Below are 24589 nucleotides of genomic sequence, written 5' to 3' on the forward strand. Positions count from 1 at the left end.
AGATGACTGGCTACTGCAGAGGAGAAACTTCTCAAGAGGATTTTGAAAGTTCTCTGTGGGACTGACTGAGGCCTCAATGGCAACTTAAGATTCTCCACTGCATTCCAAAACACAATTTAAGTTTATTTATATGATCAAGATAAGTTTCCCCACCATGGCTGGTGTGGCTCAGTCGGTTGGAGAGTCATCCCATAAACCAAAGGGTTGCAGGTTTGATTCCCACTCAGGGCACACTCCTGGGTTGCAGGCTCCGTTCCTGGTGAGGGTGCATACAAGAGGCAACCAATCAGTGTTTCTCACATCAATGTTTCTCTCTCCCTGTCTCTCTCTCCCTTCCCCTCTCTCTAAAATCAATAAACATGTCATAACAATGGTGGGGTGGTGGGAAAGATAAGTTTCCCCTATAATGTTAGTATAAAATTGCTTTTAAAATATGTATGATGAAATTATTTTCCACAATAATAAAAGTATCCTATTTGCACTACCATCTTATATAGCAGTGAATATGGATATAAATTTTCATCAACAACTACATTTGATTGAAACATAATTTGCTCTAAAGCCCAGACAATAGTGAATGCACAGTGATGGGAAGACAGATTAATAAATTACAAGTATCTTCATGTGGATTTCACCTCAATGTTAAAAACAATATAAGTTAACTGAGAAATTTTAAGGGTGTTCAGTGGCATTGTCAGTGAAAATATGGAGATGCAGCCAGTGTGTAAAATCTTATCCAAGCACAATGAAGTATATACTCATACATACCTTATTCTTAATAGTTCTATTCTTAACTGTATAACCAACAGAAATATGTCTACGTGGTCATCAAAAAAGTACTAGAATATTTATGTTCATAGCACCACTATTTATAATAGCCAAATACTAGAGACTACCCAAATGTTTTTGCACAGAAAAATGGTTAAATAAATCATAGTATATTCATGCAGTAGGACACTAAATAATAAATAATGTGTAACTGCATGCAACAGGGATAAATCTCACAGGGTACAGGACGCCAGTATTTATACTATAGAATCTGTTGTAGGAAATTACAAAGCAGGCCATACTAATCTACACCAGTAATTTTTAAACTTTTTCATCTCATGGCACACAGAAACTAATTACTAAAATTCTGCAGCACACCAAAAAATATCTTATTTTTTGTCAGTTTGATGAAAACATAGTATAATTTTGATTCCTTCACACTGGATGGCTATTGTTGTGTTGGCTGTTCTAATTATTTTATTTGACAGTCTAAGGGAAAAGAGGTCAATGCCCTTGACTAAAAAGTCAGGTGTTGCATGTTCTAAAAATTGCTGTAAGCACACCGACCAAAAATTGCTGGTCTAGGCTGTTGTAAACAGGAAAGTGCCAGTGACAGGGATGAGGCAGTGGAAGGCTTTCAGGTGGTGATACTATTCTGTTCTTGGTCCAAATGATGGTTACATGAGTCTGTGCTCATTGTGAGATTTCACCAGCTGTACATTTATGAATTTATAAATTGTGCACTTTCTCTATGAATCTTATACTTAGTATGTGTGTGATTATGTAAATAAAATGTTTAAGAGAATGATGGACACAGGGAAAGCCAGTATACAAATATATGGCCATTTACAACGTTCGAATTTAAGAAATGGAGATGGTGACAACTTTCAGTCCTTCTGATTTTGTCTATAATTTGGACTTAATAATAGAAATTATTATTACTCCTTAATGACCTGCACTCTGAGGACCTGTGGCACCCAGAAGAGAACAGGAGTGCAATGGGGCAGCATGGGTAGGAGAGTATGGAGGGGGTGCTTTGAGAATGTGGGTGGTGGGCCTGAGCTCCAGCCACCAACCTGAGTGGGGGGAGGTAGCAGTGAGAAGGCACCAGGAGTCAGGGCTGAGTGGAAGGCATCCATTTGCCCTGTCCCAGAGCCTCCCATTTTACTTGGATTACTCTTAAGTTTCCTGTATCCTCACTGGAGGAGTCCTATCCCCCAAGTCCCCCTCTTACAGAAAAGAAAACTCGAGTGTGTGAAGAGACCCAAGGCAGGCTTGTCTCTGGATGGGGACAGAGGCCAGCATGTGAGCAAGTGCAAGAGCACTGCTTAAGGCCCAGTTACAGGGAGCAAGGCCTATTGGGAAGGCTTCTCATGAGCTGAGTGGCTTCAAGGCTTTGAAGTTTCTCTAATCTCATGTGGAGAATGGAGAGATGATAACTCAGGTGTCCTGCACAGGCATGACACAACAGATGTAATTCCGTTGATGTTTATGTTGTTGTGATTGTAATCCCTGTAAAATAAGATCCATAGAAGGGGTGACTTTGATGATAAGAACCTGCAGGCATCTCTGTAGGAAGTCCTCTCCCCCTGAGTACAGTGATACAAGCCAAGGACAGGTGAGGTTGGCTCTGTGAAAGCCCGTACAGGTGAACCAATGTTTGAGGCAGGTATTACTCAGACATAGTTGGTACATTTGTTTCATAACTGATATCCTTTCTGCCATTCAGACCTAACTAACAACAGATTTTTTAATGGCTTAAAATAGAAGAGTTACTTAAAAAGAGCAGTGGCAGCAGGGCAGGGAACAGGTTAATAAAAATATACCCGTAATTAGGTAAATGTAAGGAAACAAACATGTGTTGAGGCTTGTGGGTGAAATTACCTGCCTCTGAGATGTTTTCCATCCTCGAGGTATATTATGTCTAAATTATCTTTAATACAAAATATTAAACTGAATCTCCCTATCTTTCAACTACCGCTCTGAATGCCATGTTAGTGCACAGCAAATGTTAGGCAGCAATAAATAATAGAAATAAACTTTGTGATAATGCAAAGAAACATTATCCAGCCAGATATTGGTACTGGAGAAAAGATGAGCCATAAAGTCCCCAAAGTGCTACAAATTTCTGAAGAGGTGGCTCTTGAGGCAGCAAGTGTCTTCAGGAGCCCATCACATATCTTGGAGTATGGTGTCTGGCATTGGCATCTTCAGCTGTGCCTGGACCCAGATCCTCAAGAGCAGAGAAAATATGTGTTGGGGAGCTTTAGCACAGCCCCCGTCTGCCACGGATGAAGAATAAGTCTACCAAGACATGATCTGCCTGGGGAGGAGAGGTGGCCGATCTCTCAAAGGAGAAGGGCCCAGAGCCTTTTCCTCCATGGGCTTTTATTAGGTTCATTCACACAGGAATACAGATAAAGCTCATCAATCATTGTCAGCCAGTAAGGGTTAGACAATACATGATTTACAGAGAACTTTGAGGGCTTATTCTGAGTTACAGCCAATTACTTAGAGGGCCATAAAACTTTAGGCGCCAGACTCATCTCAGGTCTGGACCCTTATCTTTTAAGCTGAAGGTACAAATTAAGTAGGTTTCATAGGAATGTATGTATTTTTCTTAGGCCTGATTCCCCAGGGAATCTGCCCTTCCCAGCACAGGACTGCACTGCCCTCTGTTATTGCTTCAGGCTTGAGTCAGGCAAGGGAAGTAAGGCAGCCAAGAGATTAGGAGACTTCTTGCAGACAGAATGAGGACTTAGGCTATTTCAAAACCAAGGGTCAAGGGTCCATCACCCCCTTTTTCTACAGCCCCCTGAGTCCTTCCCTGCAAGCCTCTTCCATGACCATGCCTGTCTTAGGTTGATCCTCCCTTGAGGATTCTTATCCGTCATTGGCTAACTGGTCAAGCTCAGGGCCAAGCAGGGTGAAGTGGGCAGAGTTGGCACACCTGCCAGGGAGATAAGCTTTGTCTCCTTAGTGGCTTATGGTCCTAACTCTGACTCAGCCTTAACCAAGGGGGGGTACAGCCTCTGAAACCAGGCAGGGCGGTTCCCAACAAATATGTCTCTGGTTTTCATGGAATGTGGAAACATCAACCTTACCTCTTCTTACCCCTATAATAAATGTGCAAGAAAAACAAAGCAGCAGGGACATATTTCAGGGAAAATCATGATTTTTCCAAAACTTCAAACAATAGTGGGTGTTTTCCAAACTCACACATAAGTTAAAACTTTGGAAAAACTTATGGGAAACTGAATCCAGAGCTAAAAGAACCATTAGCCCAAAGTTTCTGGACCATCTGAGAGGAACCAGAGCCCAAGTCCTTTAAAACATCTTTGGGTTGGCTCAAGAAGGTTGAGTCCTTGCTTCAGTGTCACCAATATCTGGGGTAAGTGCATCTCCCAATGAGAGATTCCAAATATAAAGGAGGCCTGTGTACCTTCAAGATACAAATAAGCTTGTGTCAGGCCCTGTGGAAGTCCAAAAGCCTCCCAAAGTTATCAAGGGTCACCAGTTTTCTTCATCTAGCTGTTTCCCTCTCTGTACCTGACACTGAACCAAGCTGGAGTGAAAGATAAAATAAACTCACACATAAATCCACATAAAGCAGGCATATATGGAGCCAGTTTTTAGGGGCCTGGGGAATGCCCCACATATAATTCACAGCCTGACAGACACCTTGAACTTCAGGCTTAGGCAATTAGGCTTTTGTTGTTGTTCACACCAACACTAGGGTTCCTGACCATAACAACTCTGCCCTGTGGGATCTTCTGCCATGTTTTTTTTTTTCTGGACCTCTAGTCACCTGTGTTCAATAACCATAGGTGGCTAGTGACCACCATGCTGGACAAAAAAGACATAAAACATCTCTATCAATCACTCTCCTCCACAGCATTCATCTGGACATTCACTCTCCAACCTGTTTTCTTGGCTATTCTCCCTGATCCTGCCTCTTGTATTCCCTGAGAAGCAACAAATATCTCTCCTTCTGTCATGCAGAACATTGTATCATGCCCACACAGAGATTTCCAAATCCTTCCTGGTGATTAGCTTAGCCAAACAGGCCTCACCATCCATAATATAGAGCCATGGCCATAAGTATTTTCTGTCTAGATACAGCTGATTATGTCATCTTTATCAGCTTGTAGATTCTGCATAAGACCAGTGATTATCAGCCACGAGGATGCTCCTAAGGGGCTCCTGTATGGAGTGGAAATGCTTCTGACTAAAGCACGTTGTGCTTAGAATGGTGGGAGAAAATACCAACAGCCACTGCTTAGTCCTCTGTGGTGCATTCATTGAATGAACCTGCACTGAGCCCATTTAGGCACATGAAACATGCAGGCCCTGCTGGGTGATGCACCCAATATGGAGAGAGACAGACAAGTGCAAGTTCATGGAGTGGTATATACTGGGGTGAAGACCTCAAGAGCCCCCCAGGGCCTTTCCCTCACCAGAGGACAGATCAACCTCACATGAATATATTATAGATGAGTTAGGGGTTCAAGTGATGATGAGTGATAAAAACACCACCGCAAATATAAAGACCTTCACAGAGCAGTCTGGAGAGGGGAGCCTAGGGCATGCCTCACTTGCTAAATCTCATTTACATCTGTGTTTGTAGGGAAATTAGCATCTCATTCCCTTTTATCTTATAATTTCATAAAAGGAGTTTCTCTATTCTTTACTGGTACTTCCTACCTGTTCATTTAACTCTTGATAGAATCATTTCTAAAGGTATCTTGGGATGCAAGAGCAGATATTTTTAAACTGTGCTTTCTTCTAATTATTGACCCTCTCCATAGATATGCACTAAGCTGACTTCTCTGCCAGCAAATAGCATATCTTATTTTGGCCTATTTTGTACATTATGGGAATAGAATCATGTGTTATACATCCTCTGGTCAAATTATGTTCCTGAGATTTATTTCATTACCATTTTGGGGTACCATTATTATTTTCCCTTTCTATTTTTGGACATTTGACTGGTTTTTCATTTGAGGGCTACTATGATTAATATTGCTATGGACATTGTTATAGATGCCTTTTGGTTAACATATAATTTCTGTTGAGTATTTATCGGGAAGGGAATTGTTATATAATGTATCTATAAGTTCAACTATAAGAATTTTCTCCAAGTGATGAGTAAATTTACACTTTCACAAGGAGTGTATGACAATTTTAGTTTTTCTGCATTGTTGCCAACATTCTGTACTGGATTTCTTTTCCAGTTGAGCCATTCTGGGAGTTGGTATATAGCACTGTTCTTTTAATATATAGTTGGCAGTGGCATGCCTGCACATTGGGAAGGAGGGTTATAGTCTCTTCTTATCTTCCCTCCTCCCAGCTGGACAACCATGCTGTCTCCCATTTTGGAGTGAAGCTTATTGAGCACAGACACTCTTATCCAACTTGGATTGTCATATGAGGTCTCATGACCTTCGGGGCTGAAAAGCATATACAACTTTATTTCTCATCTGGACATTTTGGTGGGTGATTTGCAGACCCCCCACCTCATACACATTCTGAATCATTAACTCTAGTCTGCTTGAGATAAGGCCATGTGTTTTCCATTAGTATTTTCTCTTTTTTAGTATATTTCATTGATTATGTTATTACAGGTTTCCCAATTTCTCCCCCTTTATCCCCGCTCTAACCTGCAACCGCCCCCCACACTGTCCAGCATTGCCCTCCATAGTTCATGTCCACAGGTTGTACATGTAAGTTCTTTGAGTTCTCTGTTTCCTATACCATTTTTGACCTCCCCCCATCTATTTTATGCCTACCAACTATGCTTCTTCTTTGCTCTACCTTTTCCCTGCTCTTCCTCCCTTCCCCCTCCCCACTGAAATCTTTCCATGTGATGTCCATTTCTCTGATTTTGTTCCTGTTCTACTTGTTTACTTAGTTTTTGTTTTCATTGTTTGTCTTTTCTTTTAGGTTCATTTGTTGATAGTTGTGAGTTTGTTGTCATTTTACTGTTCATATTTTTGAACTCCCGTTTCTTAGATAAGTCCCTTTAACATTTCATATAATAATGGCTTCGTGAGGATGAACTCCTTTAACCTGACCTTATCTGGGAAGCAGTTTATCTGCCCTTCCATTCTAAATGAAAACTTTGCTGGACAGAGTATTCTTGGATGTAGGTCCTTCCCTTTCCTGACTTCAAATACTTCTTTCTAGCCCTTTCTTGCCTGCAAGGTTTCCTTTGAGAAATCAGCTGATAGCCTTATGGGCATTCCTTTGTAGGTAACTCTTTCCTCTTGCTGCTCTTAGGATTCTCTCTTTGTCTTTAATCTTGGGTAACTTAATGATGATGTGCCTTGGTGTGTTCCTCTTTGGGTCCAACTTCTCTGGGATTCTCTGGGCTTCCTGGACTTCCTGAAAGTCTATTTCTTTTGCCAGATTTGGGAACTTTTCCTTCATTGTTTGTTCCAATAAGTTTTCAATTTCTTGCTGTTGTTCTTCTACTGGCACCTCTATCATTTGGATATTGGAATGCTTCAGGTTGTCCCAGAGGTTTACAAGACTCTCTTCGCTTTTCTGAATTCTTGTTTCTTCATTCTGTTCCCCTTGGATGTTTATTTTTTACTTTTGTTCCAAGCCATTGCTTTGAGTCCTGGTTTCCTTTCTGTCATGGTTGGTTCCCTGAATATTTTTCTTTATTTCATCTTGGGTATCTTTGGGGCTTGCTGAGACATTTACAGAGGGAATAAAGCCATTTGTTTGGCAATCCCTAGTGTTGCCTTCTGTGTTTCTTGGTCTTCTCCCAGTCCTGCTGGAGTGAGTAAAATCAACAATCTCTGAGCACAAATGGGTCAAACCTGGGGATGATTCTGTATGTATTAAGGAGGCTGGATTTAAGGTATTAACAAGTTTTTATTGTTACTTTGGGATTGTTGAGGAGAAGAGCCTGATATTTGGTCAGTCTATTTCCTGTTAGCCAAAGATGCCCTTTCGTTTTTAATAGTCTTTGTACCTGATATGGAGTTAAGACCTCTAACTTCTGCTCAGGAGTTAACTTGGCAGTTTCCTCATTAACATAGCTGTGGCTGCACATGCTCTTAGACAGAGGACACCTGGTTGCTATAGTATCCACCTTTTTAAAGAAATATGTAACTTGTTGAGGTTCACTCCCTAGACATTGAACTAAGACCCCTAGGGCTATTCATTACTTCTCTGCTCCATATAAAAAGAAAGGCTTAAGTTAGGGATATCTAAGGCTGGGGCCTCAACTAGGGCCTGTTTGATTTTATAAAAGGCCTGATCATGTTCCTTTCTCCATGTAATGGGTTTGGCGTCTGGTCTCTTAGCAGCTTCATACAAAGGTTTAGCAATTAGTCCAAAGTTGAGGATACAAATCCTGCCATTCCCTAATGAGTGAAGCTTCTGTTTAGTAGCAAGTAGAGTTAACTCAGTAATGGCTTTAATTCTCACCTGTGATAATTGTCTAGACCCAGGAGTCAAAATAGACCCTAAATAATTTACTTTTTCTTTGGTAATCGAGACTTCTTTTTCTGATACCTGATATCCCTTTAGCTAGGAAATTCAAAGTTTGGATGATACTACATTTCAATTAGAAGCCTACTTGGAGGGGCTGCAGATTAGTATATCATCTATGTATTGTAAAACAGCTCTTTCTTGTAACTGTAGCTCTCTAAGATTCTTTTCTAATACTCTAGCAAAGAGGTGGGGGCTATCCCTGAACCCTTGTGGCAATACAGTCCAAGTGTATTGCTAGTGCATCATCCACTCAAAAGCAAGCAGATACTGAGAGTCAGGAGGCAAAGTGATGCAAAATAAGGCATATTTCAAATCTAACACTAAATAAAACTGAGCATCATCAGGTACCTGCAGGAGTAAGGTTAAGGGTTAACTACTATTGAATGTAAGGGGACTAATGCTTCATTGACTAACCTTAGATCCTGGACTAGCTTATACTAGTCATTGGGCTTTATTTCCAGTAAGATGGGAGTGTTGCAAGGAAATTGACAAGGAACTATGAATTCATATTGTATAAATTTATTTATGACAGGCTGCAACATTTCCAAAGCCTCCTACTTAATAGAATATTGTTTCCTGTGAGGATAACTTGACCCACGCTTTAACTGGATTTTAACCAGTAATGCAGTCTTTGCTCTTCCCAGAATACCCAACCCCCAGACAAGGGGGTTTTCTGTGTCCAGAACGGGAGTTGGGATTTCCTCCTGGTTTTGGCTTCTACTGATTATCATGATCTTGCATAACTCAAGTGGCTATTCAAGGAAGAATAAGTTGGTTCCCATGCAGGCTAAAAGGTACCAACCTAATAGAGGGATAGGGCACTGAGGAACAATAAAAAAGGAGCATTTGAATATTAGACTTTCAAATTGACAAGTGATAGGGAGTGTATTGAAATAGGACTTAAGATTTCCCTCAACTTCCATTATCTTAATGGATTTCGAGGAAAGAAGTATAGGATAAGAATTAAGGATGGAGTAAATGGCCCCAGTATCAATGAGAAAGTTGAGTTTCTTACCTGCCGTATCCAGAGTTATCCAGAGCTCCTTGGTAGAGATGGGAATGAGTGTTCCCTGGGGCCAGTCTGTTTCTTGGGCACCCTCAGTCCTCAAGAGTAGCCATGGCCGTGGGTAATGACCCCTTTTCTCTCTGGGAATGGGGGCAGTCTACCCTTCAGTGCCAGGGAGTGGGATTTTTGTTCTTTCATAGAAGACAGAGTCCCAGAGGTGGTTGAGTGCAGTTCTTTGTCAATGTCCAGAATAACAGGTCTGATCCTTTTGTCCCTGATTCTTTTGAGTCTTCCCCAAGCTCTCCCAGTAGGGCTGGCTTCTCTACCAATAGCTCTACTAAAATCTAACACAAGTTGCTCAGCTTGCTTCTCTCTTTTCTTCTTTCCCTGTTTTCTTTTCTCTAAATCCTTATTGTTAAAGACCGAAAAGGCTGTATCTATGAGCTGGTCTGGTTTGGGGGTAGTCTGTGGGTCCATTTGTAATTTCTGAAGCTTCCTGCGAATCCAGGGCAGACTGGATTAGAAAATGCTGTCCTATCAAGATTCAACACTCCAGGGAAAATGGATCCAAGTTTGTATATTTTTGAAAGGCTTCTACTAATCTGTTTCTGAAGGGAACTAGGTTCTCCTCCTGCCCAGGGTGATTTCCCTGATCTTTTCATAATTTACATGTTTCTTGAAGCAGTTTCGCATTCCTGACAGTAGGCAATCTATCATTGCATCCCTACACAAGATTCCCACCCAAGTTTTGTATCCCTGGTTGGGAATTGGTCTGGGTTTGCCTGGGCAGTGGGCTGGTTAGCATCAGCATTTTGGGCATGCAATTGGTCTGCATGTTAATGGGCCTCCTCCTAGATTCACTGTTTCTCATCTGAGGAATAGCAGGTGGTTAAAATTATATATAAATCTCTCCATGACATTTCAAAGGCCAAAGTAGGAGTTTGGAAATTACTAGTGAAACATGTAGGACCCTCCAAGACATGTCCTAACCTGTCCTTGCACTGTTGTAGATCCTTTATAGAAAAGGTCACTTGTACTCTTGTAGGGTCGTTGGTGCTTGCTACCTGCCTCAAGGGAAGGAGTATGGGAGTGGTAGAGAGATATGAAGCCCCACTCCTAGTATGCCCCACTGGACTGGGTGTTTCCTCAGCTGGTGGCTTTAGGTAGACCAGAAAGTAAGACAGCAGAGAGGTTGATCCCTCTGAAGTAGGTGCAGGGTCTCCGGGGTTCTGGGGTCCTCTTAATTGCCCCTGAGGACAGGTGAGAAACTAAGGATATCTTCTAATTGATCAACACTTGGGCCCATAGGTTCTGCCTGGGTGGGTCCAGAGCAAAAGAAGGGATCTTGGTACAGAGCCATAAAGGCCTGCACATAAGGAATTTTGGACCATTTGCCTTCCCTCAAGCAAAATAAATCTAATTGTAGTAGTGTATTATAATTATTGCTCCTGTTTTCAGCCCATACCTCTCTGTCCCGATTTATTTTGGGGCCACACAATATTAAAAAGAAAATTAATCTCTTTCTTTTTAAGTTTTTAGGGTCAAATTCATCCCAGTTGCTAAGAATGCAACCCATTAGCGATTTGGGAGGGATGGAAGGTATGGTTTTCATCTTGACTGCAGCAATCCTAAATAGAAAAAAAAAAAAAAAAAAAACCCAGAAAGATACTCCCTTGCAATCTAGAGGTGTCTCTCTTTGCTTGCTTCAGGAGATTTCCCTAGTGATCCATAGGGTGTCCCCTGCTATCCCACCATCCTACTAGGCATCTCGGGTGATAGGGATTGTAGTGAATGTTGGTCAAAAAATCTAAAAGACTTAAGAGCTCAATTACCACGGACTAGCTTTGTGTCCTTTTCTATGCTCAATTTGAAGGCTCCAAATCCCCTGAAAATTACCTGCATAATTCATGATCTATGTCCAGGCTGCAAAGAAACATAGGGAGGGAATCACTCTAGCAGCCTTGAGCAATTGCCTATAATCCTGAAGACCCCACACCCACTGCTCTATCCAGGTGGCCTGAGTACATTTCCACTCCTGTATTTTTCATCTACAGAGACCCTCATCTTCCTATAAGCCATCAAGTCTGAGGCATAGGAGGTGTCTAACTAGCAAAATTATTTTTGGCCCCATAAGCCAAGAGGCACAGCAAGATGACCATATTATAAAATGACCCTTTTCCAAATCACAAATAGGATATTTGGGTATTCTTCTATCTGATTTTTCCAGAGCTTTAAGAAATTGTACCTGAGTCTAAAATTTTTGCAGACGGGACCTCTAGAGGTATCTAAAGGCCCCCCTTCACACTGGAGGTGGATCTCATAGCAGGATGACAGCTCCAGAGGAGAAGTTAAAATACTGGCATAGGAGTGAGTAAACCACTTTAGAATTTCAAATTCAATTAACTGGGTATGAGTGGCCCCATATGACTATTTCTAGTAAAAAATGACCAGCAGGCCCCTGTTAAGCAGCTCTGGCCAATGTTGCTGCTTGCAATGATAGTGTATACAGGACAAATATTGGAGTGGTTCATTCCTACAACTGTACTTAGTGATGGGACTATTAGTGGCCCCAAAATAGATATTCTGGGTACAAATACAGCATGAACCCTTTCTACACAATAGGCAAGCAGTGTATAGGCACAGGTATAAAGGCCAAAAGTCTGCTGAGAAGGACAGCATAAAAACCTGTCTGTGGACCTCACAAGGAGACTGAAGAAGGAAATCATAGTACAGGCAAGGCAGCAACTGATATCCCATATGGAAGGTCAAAAACCATGCCTATGAGGAAGCTGCTGCGGGGTGGGCAGTGTCTTCTGGTTTTTTACAGTGTTCCTGACTGGTGTGCAGACATTTTCTTGCTCCTGGGGGGGACTAAACGCTAACCCCGATCCACATTCAGGTTACCTTCTCATGGGTGCCTTCAAATGGTGGGGCCCTTGTGGCTTTTAATTGCCCGACCATGCCCACAATTTAGCAGTGGACTTGCAGCAGGAAACATGACTCACCAAAATGGAGTAGAAACATGCAATCAAGTAGATAGAAATGGAAAGGAAATATACCTGGGAGCTGGGGCAACAAAGGGAGTTTACTACTCTGGCATCTTCTCCTGGCCATGGCTCGCCAAAAACTGTCACAGGTATCCAGTTTCCTGGTGATCATAATAATGAATTGACCCAAACACTCAGAGAGTTTATAACAGAGAGAGAGCATTGAGCAATAGTATATTCCACAGAAAATGGGAGTGGACTAACTTCAAGCAGAGAATGGCCTTCAGCAACTAGAGGGATTCTATTCTTATCAGGTGGATAGTTCCTGAGTAGTTTTGGTAGCCTTTTATTGCACATGTCCGAGTAGTTAATATTACTTTTAAGCTTCTGCACATATAATCTCCCATGATTGTCCTTGGTTGCCCACTGAGGGAATGGGGCCCTGCAATGCTAATTTATTATAATGCTATTATAGTGAAGGAGGGGTCATGCAGCATCTTCTGCACAGATGCAGTCATGATTCATTATGATTCAGCGCTGAATCATAATGAATTCAAGGACAACTGGTTTTAGAACAGGAATCTCTGTCCTGTATTGATGTCCTTGTCCCAGTCCTGAGCACCTCTGGAGTTTTCTTATTCTTGAGAAACTGGTTTTGGAACCTGTCTCTGTTCTTGATGTCCTTTGCCCTATTCCTGGGGTGCCTCTGGAGTTTTCTCATTCCTGACTATCTCCTACCTCACAGGTGCTTGAGCCTGGCTGACCCTGTTATAAAAATGCACAAGCACACATAGTCTTCCCTTCAGCATAAAGGGTTTGTAAACACATGGACCCAAGGCAAGAGCTCCTGACCTTTTTACACAGAAAGAAAATTGGTCCCCAAACCCTAGATCTTTAGTTCAGAAGTTATCAGGATAGAAACATTTTTTAGTCTACACTCTCTCAAAGGGAGGAACAAGCTGTTTTGTAGCACTGTGATCATTTTCTGAAAGAAAGGAAGTGTGACAGGGATCTCTCATGTTAGACCATGATGTCTAGTCTGTATGTAGCATGTAAGTGGTAGTGCTTCTCATGGAGCCTCTATGATATGAAGATGCTGAGTAACATGGCTGAAAGCAGCCTGTTTGTCGATGAGGCTTTATCTGTTTGCTGTTTCTGACACATTTTAAAAGAAATTGTCTCTTACACAACACAATTTCTGGGTTTTTGTTGAGCGGTCACCCTAGAACTGCATAAAAATGGGTATCAAGTTCCCCCAACTTGGCCTATGAGAACAAAAAGCAAGAGTGATTGATTCCCAAGAAGACAGCTGGGGTTTATAGGGATGAAAGTGCCTGCACTGTGTGTATGCTCAGAACCAGGAGGAGGGTGGGGGTTCTGTAGAGTTGAGCTAGAACTTAGATCAAGATTATCCAGGGCATTGCCTCCCTCATAAAGGCCACCAGAGAAACCAGGAGCATGCACCTGGGGACCAATACCACTTGGGATCATTTGAACAGAGCTGATCTTATAGAGCCCACTTGCCTGGTCACTCATCAAATGTTTATAAGTTCCTGCCATTCCCCCAGTGCATGAGCCCAGGCTTTGGGCATAACAGGTGGACAAGGGAGATGTGGACCTGTCTCTGGAGCTCACAGTTGAGCACGGAAGGCAAACATTAAAAGGCATTACTAAAATATGTGAACTCTGATAGGATAGTCCTCTGAAACAGAGGAACTCCTGTAGGGGAATGAATACAGAGGTAAGGAATGCAGAGTGGCACCCTGCCTTCCTCTCTGTATGTATTGCTCCTACAGCAGAGCCCAGGATGGATGGCAACAAGGAGGGTGCTAATGGTAGAGATAACAGCAAATTCCATTTTAATGGAGAATGGCTGCTTGGCTGAGGATGGGAAGTTACAGTGAATTATGTTCTAGGACCTTGAAGTGTGGGAGTACTGCCAGAAAAATGAAACTCAGCTGATTAAGACTTAATTACTACTGTCTTACGAGGCTTCCCATTTTCTATTCCCTTAGCCCTGCTTCATTAAAAATTATCGGTGATTAGTTCCCAAGCTCACTTCCAAGCTTAAAAATTTGGGGAGGAAGAAGACATAAAAACTTGTCTTTGAGATCCAAAAATTGGGGAAAAGAGAGGGCAGCCATGAAATGGCCCAAAGTCCCTCCTCAACTCGACACAGAGCTCTAGACCTCATCAGATCAAGTCAGGACCACAGAGGACAGAAATTCATTTTGTGAGTCCTGTCAGAGTTTCACCTTTTGTGGTCCATTGCAAAGGTCTTGGTGTTTTCAGTTTGACTAAAAAATATACTGACTCCCATACCTGCCTACACAATGTAGAAATACCACTGCTGACACATGGAAATGGGATCTAGCCCAAATCTGGTTTCCGGAGATGGGCCAGACAGTGAGTTTGACATTATACCAGGGGAGTGGGCTCTGCCTTTACCCTGACCATAAAGAATTCCCCACCAAAGTGGGGTCACCCCCCTCAATATCACATGACACTCATGGAAGTTATACCCTCTGGCAGCCTCTACCTTCATCTACCAAATGAGGCACCATTTTACTAGAGGTGCCTCCATGATGGTCACAGCTAAATCACACAACAGTCCCCACACTCCTGGTGTTATTTCTAATCTTCACTCGTAGAGCAGGACAAGGAAGAAAGAAGTTAGGGTTGATACCTGGGTCTATCACAAAACATCAAATCATATACAGCATCCAAAACCTCCATATCCTGCTACCACACGGCAATAAGAAACATGGTTTAAACCAACACCTTGTTATGTAATTGAGCAAACAGAAGTCTAGATATTGGTCTTACATCAAATCACTTTATTGATGGATGAATTGCAACAAATCTAGCTGTATAAGGGAGTGACACGATAAGGAAAGTATAATTCCAAGGCCATCAGCTAAAGACTAGAGTCTCAAGTATCCTGCAGTCAATTTAATAATCTCATGCCATAATGTCTTCCCTGGGAAAGGAGAACCATAATATCCTTCCCAATACTCTTATTATGCTGTAAAGATTAAATAAGGGAAGTGTGAACATGCTTTAGAAAATGTAGTGTTATTCAAAAGAAAGGAAATGTCATATTGGGTGGAAAGCAGGGCACTAGAGGTGTAATATCTATCCCATTCCTGACACCACCCCATACTGGTGTCCAAGAACTCAGGCCCCACATTTGTGGTGCTCACCTGGGCTACTGCTGACCATGGGTGTTTTCTTCAGGCTCTTTTTTCTTTTTTTACACTTTGAGTGCCTTGCAGTGGGGAAGCAGTAATAAGGAACAGGCCCCCATACCTTCCTTACCAGTTAGAGAGAACTGCTGTCATCAGGTGGGAGCAGATACACTTTCCCTTGAGGAGTACTCTCTCCTTGGAATCAGTTAAGTTCAAGGTTGGAAGGGAGACAGAGGTGAGCCATACACTCACTTCATTTGTTCTGACTTGCTCATGTTGACTTTCTTTTTCTTCTCCCTCCTTCCTTTTCAACTCTGCAGACCAATAAAGCCGTGGCCAAGGGGGATTTCCACCAGGCCAGCACCAGCTCTCGGCGGGCTCTGTTCCTGGCTGTGCTCTCCATCACAATCGGAACTGGCATCTACGTGGGCGTGGCTGTGGCCCTCATCGCCTACCTCTCCAAGAACAATCACCTATGAGCTTCTGGGCACACAGGGGAAAAACTTGGGGCCAGTTGTGTGTAGATGGAGAACAAACAGGGCTAGTAAGGGAGAAACACCTGTGTGATGTTGTGTAGTATAAATTATTGCCAAAAACTCCATAACACCCGAAATTTTCTACCCATAGATTTCTTTTGTTTTTACCCTTTAATTTTCACAGCACTGTGTAGAACATGAGACAGATAGGCACTGCTAACCTTTCCAAGTGGAAGCTTCAGAGATCCTTACCCTTGATGCTGTCTTTGGATGGATTCTGGTAGATTAATGACAGTGCAGCTCTCTCTGCAGCCTGCCAGTGCCTGGAATGCCATAGCATTAGCAATATACAAATAGTAAAAATGTGTTCATTTTTTATGGAATATAGTGCAATAAGCAGAAGGCAGGGGATGTGTCACTCTTCTATCTGTTGCCCTGCTTGACTCCTCTGGCATTCCCCCAGTCTATGCACCTTCCATACAAAAAGAAAACAGGGCTGAGCAAGAAGAGACAAAACTGTTAGCAGAAACACGACTGTCATTGGTTTTCAATGGGTCCAGCCCTGAGAATTCAAAGTCATACTAGTGTGGGACCTGTCCCCAGGCCCAGTCTTTCATTTCCTCCACTCCCCAACCTAGGATCATCTGGCATCCCTTGGAAGATGTCCAAACTCAGCAGTCACCACACATCAATTTGCAGTCTTGGACCTCATTGATCTAAAGTTGTGGGGAGCAGGCCACAATCTGTCCCAATTTTTGTCCCAGAAGGACCTCAAGGTTTGCTCCAGGGACTCAAGGCAAAGGAGCTATGGACACCATCTCAGCATAAAGACACACACTTTGGCACTCACCTTGGTGATAAGCAGTGGCACTAATAATCTAAGAAAGAGATGAACATTTTCTGTTGACTAAATGAATAGTTATTTTCTTGTCATTTTTAAGTGCAACTATTGGTTCATGCTGCTTAAATTATCAAATGAATGCTGAGAAATAAGTAATCACAAACATTTTAATACCATTTCATTGCTGTTTCATGAGTGTTCATTATTTAGCAAAAATTATCTTTTAGCTCTTTTGCTTAAGACTTTTCTCTCTGATTAATACTATTTATTGGGTTTCACTTATAGTTTTTACTTGTTCAAATAACTACAGATCCATCCAGGACTCAGCTGCTGAAACAGTAGTGGGGACTCTAAGATGAGAATTACATTCTCTGACCGCTTGAACACTGTTAATATGTATTAGTGTCCTGATACTCTCAGTGGACATTGAGACCATCTCTCTAGGGCAATGGTTTCACTACAGCAATTACAGAATTCCTGCTTGCCTGGGTCCCAGCACCAGATTTCTGATTTGATTGATTAGGGTGTAACCAGGTGATTCCAATGTGGGGCAGGAGTTAAGAACCACTGTCCTGGAATAAGGATTCAGGTTTGATTTCCTCACCCTTGACCTTAAATACACAATATTCTGAAAGTTATTAGCACTGCCTTTCTGGGTCAAGTCCAAGATCTATTTCCATTTGGCTCTAATGGATGCTTCAAAAATGTGCTCTAAAAAGAATATATGGAAGAAACACAAATGTCCCTGAATGAATTAGAGTAACCCAGTGATAGCATGGATTTGGGATCCAGCCAATCTGGATTTGAATCCAGTTGTGCTACTTTCTAGCTGTGTGATCTTGTGTGTACTTCTCTGAACTTTATATCTAGAAGATTATAAGTGAGACCCACTTCCTAGAATTGCTGGTGTGTGTAGAAACACAGAGCTCAGCTGCTTGGCATGGGTCATGTGAAGGAGTTGGGGTGGTCACTTATTTCCAGTGTTCGGGTAGTCATCCCATGGCTTATTTGTGCCCTCTCATCTTTTCAGCCCAATCTCTCAGGGTTTATTTATAAGGAGCTACTGTGTGAAATGAACTTCTTTCTATTTTCCCTAAAACAGTTCATTTAAAGTTCAAGATGTTCCCAAAGTTCTATGTCTTTGGATTTGGTTAAGAAGCAGGACCAACCTTGTGTGTTGCATCCCGCCATCTCCACTTCCACATCATGGTTGCTCTACACTAGCCTCTGTGTACCCAGGTACCTTGATTCCTACTGGTCCAGCTTTTCATTTTCTCTCAGCTCCTGCCTTTCCAGGTGGGAAAGCTTTCATTTAAAATGGCTCCTTGCTCTCTGTGTTTTGTGAAGCTCTACCAAGTCATTCCTAAGGACCAGCACCAAGACCACACGTGGTACCATATGTTGTGGATTGTCATATGTATGTGCTAGTGTTAGGGCCAAACTTGACAGGACAGCTGAATGAAGCACATGTGACCCCACAGCTCACTTGATAGGTAGACACAATGGTGGAGGTAGTTGCATGTCATCCTCGGTGGCTGTTAGTGGCTGCTGAGCAGCACAGATATCTTCTAAGTGTCTGGGGCTTCCATGCACCCCTAAATTCAAATTTTCCAGCTGTCACTGCAGCCACCATGGATGAGGCTGCACAGACCCTGTACTAGGCAGGCTCACATTATCATATAGTCCTAAGAACCCCAGCAGGTAGGTGAAAAGAACTAAGGTTCACAGAAAGGAACTCACCCATCACTGCACAAGTGGCAGCTGTAGGAACCTCCAGCCTGGCTACTCCGCCAGGCAAAAAAGCACTTCTAGTAAAACCATGCTTCCATCCATACCCCTCACTGTGGCACAGCCTTTGCTTCTATAGCAGCTCACTTCATTCTTGTAAAAACTCTTTCTTAGGGCCATTTTATTGACAGGCCCAGAGCACATAAGGTCATTGGATCCTAAGCTTCATTGGCTTCCTCTTACACTGTGCTGCCTCAGCTGTGGCTTTGCAAGTGAGAAAAATTGCATCTGAGCCAAGATCCCATTGTTGGTGCGTCAAGACTCTAGGGATTGAAAAGGCATTTTCAGTTTATGTCCACAGTCTATCTTTGCCACTGACTAGTAGGACAATATGAGGAGAAAGATGGGAGGGTTGAGGTGACTTACATGGAAAATGACATCTCAGCAAAGGTATTAGGGTATATTTTGTACCTGTGCACAGTGCTCCGCTTCCCAGATTCTTAGAGGCACCCATGACCAACCTATCTCCATCTTCTGCAAGGCTCTTCTCATCCCTGCTTCACTAGGCATGCTTGCCGACTCAGATGCCTCCAATTTAACCAGGTGTCCCCACTTCACCAGGTATACCAACTTTCCCGCTATTCCAACATTTACCAAGGAATTGCAGTGAGTCTGAGGAGAATATGGTGTGAGAGGCCACATCTGTAGGTCATTGTGTTATCAGCAGCTGCCCAAGATGCCACAGACAGTTGAGCCACACAGTTTAGTGGAAACAGGGCCCTGACAATAGGACCAGCCTCTTCAAAAGCTGGGTAGAATATTCCTAACACCCAGCCAGTGACCTGGCCCTCTGAAGATGCTAGAGGCCTTCATCATCTGAAGCAACCTCTGGGTTTAAAATGCATTAATAGAGCAGCTTCCCATTTACCAACAACTCCTACTGCTCCCAAATAGATAAATATCAAATGGTCACTGCGACTAAAACCAGGGGCAAAGCTGCCTTTTCAGAGCCCCTGCCCTGAGTTTCTGGGCCTTCACCCTTGGGGTTTATAGGGACTCTGAGAGGCCTCTTGTGGACTGGCTTCAGCACTAGCCCTTATGGGGACAGTTTTGTGTTTCACCCTCTCCCCCCAAAGACCACCTGCATTTATTGCCATGGGTGTTGACATATGTTGACGCAACTTACCAATAAACCATTAAGTGTAAATTCAGACTCTGAGCTGAGGTTGACCCTTTTGAAAATGAAGCTGCCCCATCTCCTATCCAGAGACCACCTTTGCATCTGTGCTCTGTTCTTGATGCCATTGGGGGCATCAGAGGAAGCCAGAAGGTCTGTGAAGCTGTGGCTGTAATGTCCCCATTCCCAAGACCTCTTGAAAGCCCCTCCCTGGTCTTCAGGATGAGCTGAGCTTCCCCTTAGGGTGGGGGACCCTCACTTCCCTAGGATTCTCATCTGAAGATTACTCATCTTAACAAAGCAGTGGTGGACACTAGACCCACAGGCACTCAAGGCCTACAGACCAATGGCTCCCTGCCAAACAAGTATGTAAATCAAATAATGAATTTGTCACTGAGCCCCACAGGAGGGGGTCAGGGCTCCATATGGCTGAGGAGGAAGATGGGAGTTATCAGCCCTGTGTTTATGGTATAGCATGGTTCTCTGGGCCAGTAGCTGTCCTATACTGCAGGAAGAGTGTTGATAAGAGCAATGATAAGATCCAGTACAGCTGTCCCACAGAGGAGGGCATGGTGACCTTAGGCGTGGAGTGCCCTGTGGGTCTTTGTAGTAGGTAGTGTGTTTTGAGTGAGTAACAGGTCAGGTGAAGATTCTTGAGGGCTCTAAATATTTGCCCCTATCCACCAGGTATAAAAGAGAGCATGGCAGGATCAGGAGGAGTGACTGGGGTGATGAGGTGAAAGTGGGTGCCTTCAGGGAGAAGCACTGTGCTGGAGACATTCCTAGGAGTGGAACTAGCCTGGGATTTTCAAACTCAGATGATGGTGAGAGGAGCTGGAATGTCTGAAATTTCTCAGGTTTTTTGCTTCCATTGAGTTCAGTGGTGTAACTGCTCTGGATTTTGGCCCATGATTCCTCTGCTGTTATAAATGGATCTGGCCTTCAGGCAGTGAGGTGACTGTCCTTAGAGTAAAACGGTGCTGTCAGTATCCTCTGTCACCCAGAAGCCTTTTTCTCTAGTACAGAGTGAGCTCAGAGCTGCACTTCTCAGACCAGTGAAACAGGTTTATGAATCTGAATTCAGCATCTAGTCATGTGTTCTACTCATCAGCAGAGAGTGATTGGAAGCAAGGTGCTCTGCTATGGGCCAGGTAAGTGCCAGGGAGTGTATTTATGCATCCTTATTACCTCTAGGGAACTGTGAATGGTTTTTCACTGAAATTAGGTCATTCTGGGCCAATTTGAATATCATAGTTGATAGATGGAAGGACTAAAGGAAGAGAGGGAATAAAAAAGGACAGAGAAGAGCAAGCAAAGATGCACAGAATCACAGCGCCAGCAATGCATGCAGCTCTGCATTTTCTCAGGCCTTCGGTTATGACACCTCCTGTCACCTGAGCCCAACTCATGGCTCAGCTGAAAAATAAACAGTGATTTGGGTCTGTTGCCTGTCTACAGCAGAAAATCCATATTTTGATTGAAACAGCTTTATTAATCCAATCAAGATTTTTATATGGAACAAGATGGGGAATGGTTATCATTCTTCCTCAATCACCTATGTCTTTATTCCCTGAATATTGTCCCAGCACATTTTTAAAATATATTTTCTCTATTTCATTTGGTAAATGAAGTATTCCTGATAAAGAGAAAGAGTCTGCTAAAATCAGCTATTGCTCAGGGGCTGAGTTATTTGAAGGGCTAATAAAAAGCTATAAAATCTCCCCAGCTTAACAGCATGAGGCAGGTCTTTGATTTATTCTCTCATGAGGTCCTGTGTAATTAGAAGCAAAAGACCATCACTGTCCAGAGACGGTCAGTCTCTAATTTAGAAACAGGGATCAAGCCACATCAGTGTCACTCACCCTTTGGATTAGCCCATAATGGAGTTAAATGTGGACACCCCACAGATGACACTCTCCTTATTATCATTCTCAAACAGTTATCCAGCTATTTCAGAGTCCCAAACCAACTCTTTATCTGGCATCCTGTGAATTTTTAAACAATAGGCCTTTCTAAATAACATATACCTTAAATTTGAAGAATACATTGCAACTGGATCCAACTTTGTACCAGGCCTGTCGTGTCCTCAGTGTCAGACAAGGAAACAGTGATCTTGGGGAGGCTGTTTCCCCAACATCCCCAGTGAGAAAGTAACAGAACCTGGTCTTGGGCTCAGCTGAACAGCACTGGGGCAGTGCCTTCACAACCATGACCAGGAGACTATGGGGATCTCCTGGCCCAGGAGGGCACCTGGCTGGGGGATGTAATAAATCTGCAGTAATATGGGCAGGAGCTAGAAAACTAGGAAGGAAGGTTTCTTCCAACTTAAGCCTAGTGTGTGGCTGCCCTGGAACCTGTGTAGCTTCTCAGATGATACAGGGAATGTTCCCTGACCCAAGCCCAGGGTTCTCAGAGGTCAAGTCATAGGGAAGTGGGAATAGCAGTGGGAGAGCCCTAAGACATACAACCAGGAGGGAATAAGGCTGGAGCCTGAACTACCCACCACCAGCTGAGAGATCATCAAGGTCTGAAAGCACATGAATGAACAAACTGAAGTCAGTTGTCCTATCCCCACCCCCTCCCCGGGTCATTTTGTCAAGATCTGGAAACATTTTGGGCTGTCAGAACTGCCCACTAGTGGGTAGAGGCCAAGGATGCTACTCAACATCCTACAATGCCCAGGAAAGCTCAATAACAAAGAATCAGCCAGCCTGTACTCAACTATCCATCTTGGCTGTTCACAGCATAAACATTTTGAAAGCTAACTCTGAATTTGGCACCACCTATGTGGAGCACCAACTAGCCTGGTAAGCTTGGAATCCACTCAAAACACCACACTTCATTCAAATCCTTCTCATAGTTTGACTAAGAGATAAAGAGAAAGGAGGAGTAAGAGGGAGGCACTCTGTCTCCTGAAAGAATCTTCATCTTCCAGAGCCACACACCTACCTACCTCTACGAGCACAAGTGTCAGTTCTACCAGCACAGTCACAGAATGATAATAATACCCTTCATATATGATATGACATGGAGCTTTGTAAGGACATCTTTCTTGTCCACTCAATCATTGAACCTCACAGAAATCCTCTCATTCAGAAAGGATCATGGGCCCATTCATGGCTGACAGGGCCAGGGCTCTACATGTGAGACTTGCTCAAGTTGGCACTGCCAGTTGATAGAGAACAGGACTCAGGTCTCCTCAACAGCAGCGAGATTTCCTTCCCTAACTGCTCTGGGCCAGGGAGTCACAGCCTCATGGGAGACAATGTAGGTGTGGCAGCCAAGACTGTGGGTACCAGCACATAGAGTTAGGGCTTCGATATATTGATTTAGGGGGATAAAACTCAGCCCATCATACCACCGAATCTCATGCATCTTCCATGCCTGACTGCCTACCTCTCTTTACATATACTGCCATAGTCATCCTGAGGCCCTCACCACATTTTCCCTCCACCCCTGTCTTCAGCCTCAGCCACATCCATCCATCTGTCTGTCTGCCTATGCCTATTGGCCCTAAACTAAAGCTGTGTTTGATGGACAAAAAATTCATGTGGGGATTTGGTGGTCCAACACCCCAGTCACCCTCACTCCAGGGCAGGGAACCTGGCTTGTGCCTCCGTGAGATCCTAACCAGGTTGTGTCACCTAAGCCAAGCCCCCAAAATCCTTCAGGCAAACAACACTGCAGTATCTGAGATAGAAGGAGCCAGGCTCACCCACAGTTACAAAACCTCTGAGGCTGAAACCATGCTTTTCTCACTCAGCCTGCTTTCAGGCCATCCACAGACTGGAACACCCAGTACAACTCAGAAGGCTCAGCTTCAGGCTATTCTCATCTCAGTGGGGAGACCCTGGGGAACTGGCCCTATCAGGTCAGTTCTGGTGGGGGTGGTGGGGCCTGCTGGGACACAGGTGGGAGATGTTTGGACACAGGGCTATACCCAGTGGGGACCAGAGGAGAGTTGGAAAGGATGTCCAACTGCAAGTGTTGGGACAATATGCTCATAAGCCCCAGGGTGCCCCTCAGGAATCCCAAGAATACTTGGCAGGGAGTTTTCAGCTAGGGATGTCCCCTCTGAACCTGCCTCAGGATTGAATCCAAGGACCTTCAGCTGCTTTTGTGTGGCCCTGTGTCTGAAACACAAGTGCTTTACTCAGGCCTTGGCTGCCTGATACAAGGAATGTGGTTGGCTGACATGCTGTAGTGTCAGAACTATAGCCACATTCTTCCCAGTCAGCCTTAGCCAATGGCTGAGCCAGGAGGTAGCACAGGGCCTGGCTATTTCTATCCAGTCCAAGTCTCCTCTGCCAGTACTCTTTGCTGGGGACACCCTATGGCTGCCACACTGCCCTGGGTTTTGACAGTTCCTTCCGCCCAGTCCAGTTTATTCCATTTCGAATTCACACCTGTTAACCCCCAATAAACTTTTCTACCCTCCACCTTGAAATTGCATCCTAGAGAAACTGGCCTACAACAATTCCCACTGGTGAGATCTGGGAAACAATGCCACAGATTTTAGAAAGCTGAAGTTCAAAAAAGTGAAAGAATGTGTCCAGAATTCATGAGCAACTTTAGACAAGCCACAACTACCTCCCCTTTCCCAACATCAAACAAACAATCCACACTGCAGTTTGTGAAATTTCTTCACATAATTCACTTTGTCTGCACACATCTCAACCTCCTTCCCTTCTCACAGATGATACTGAGGCCCTGGAAGTGACTTGCTCCAGAATATACCTGCCTTCCCCTGGGCTCCAGGACCCGCATCTTTTCCCTATATTTTCCTTATATTTCCTCTGCCACTGCCCAACACAGAGAAGCTCCTGCTCTGACAGGAGTCCACTGGACCTGCAGGGAAAGCAGGTGCACTGCTCACTGACACTGAGGTGGGTGATCAGCCCACATAGATTCA

At 43.6% G+C, this 24589-nt stretch overlaps 1 protein-coding gene across 2 annotated transcripts in view; it reads left to right on the forward strand.

The window, feature by feature from the left end:
* Window positions 1-16973, forward strand: part of SYNDIG1 (synapse differentiation inducing 1) — a 117609-nt gene extending 100636 nt beyond the window's left edge. For both annotated transcript variants that reach the window (XM_024577116.3, XM_053927440.1), the window contains exon 4: window positions 15776-16973. In XM_024577116.3, the coding sequence (XP_024432884.2) occupies window positions 15776-15934 (159 nt within the window). In that variant the 3' untranslated portion in view covers window positions 15935-16973. The remainder of the gene's footprint in view (window positions 1-15775) is intronic.
* Window positions 16974-24589: the final 7616 nt, after the last annotated feature.

This window comes from Desmodus rotundus, chromosome 6 (assembly GCF_022682495.2).
Source record: "Desmodus rotundus isolate HL8 chromosome 6, HLdesRot8A.1, whole genome shotgun sequence".
Lineage (NCBI taxonomy): Eukaryota > Metazoa > Chordata > Mammalia > Chiroptera > Phyllostomidae > Desmodus > Desmodus rotundus.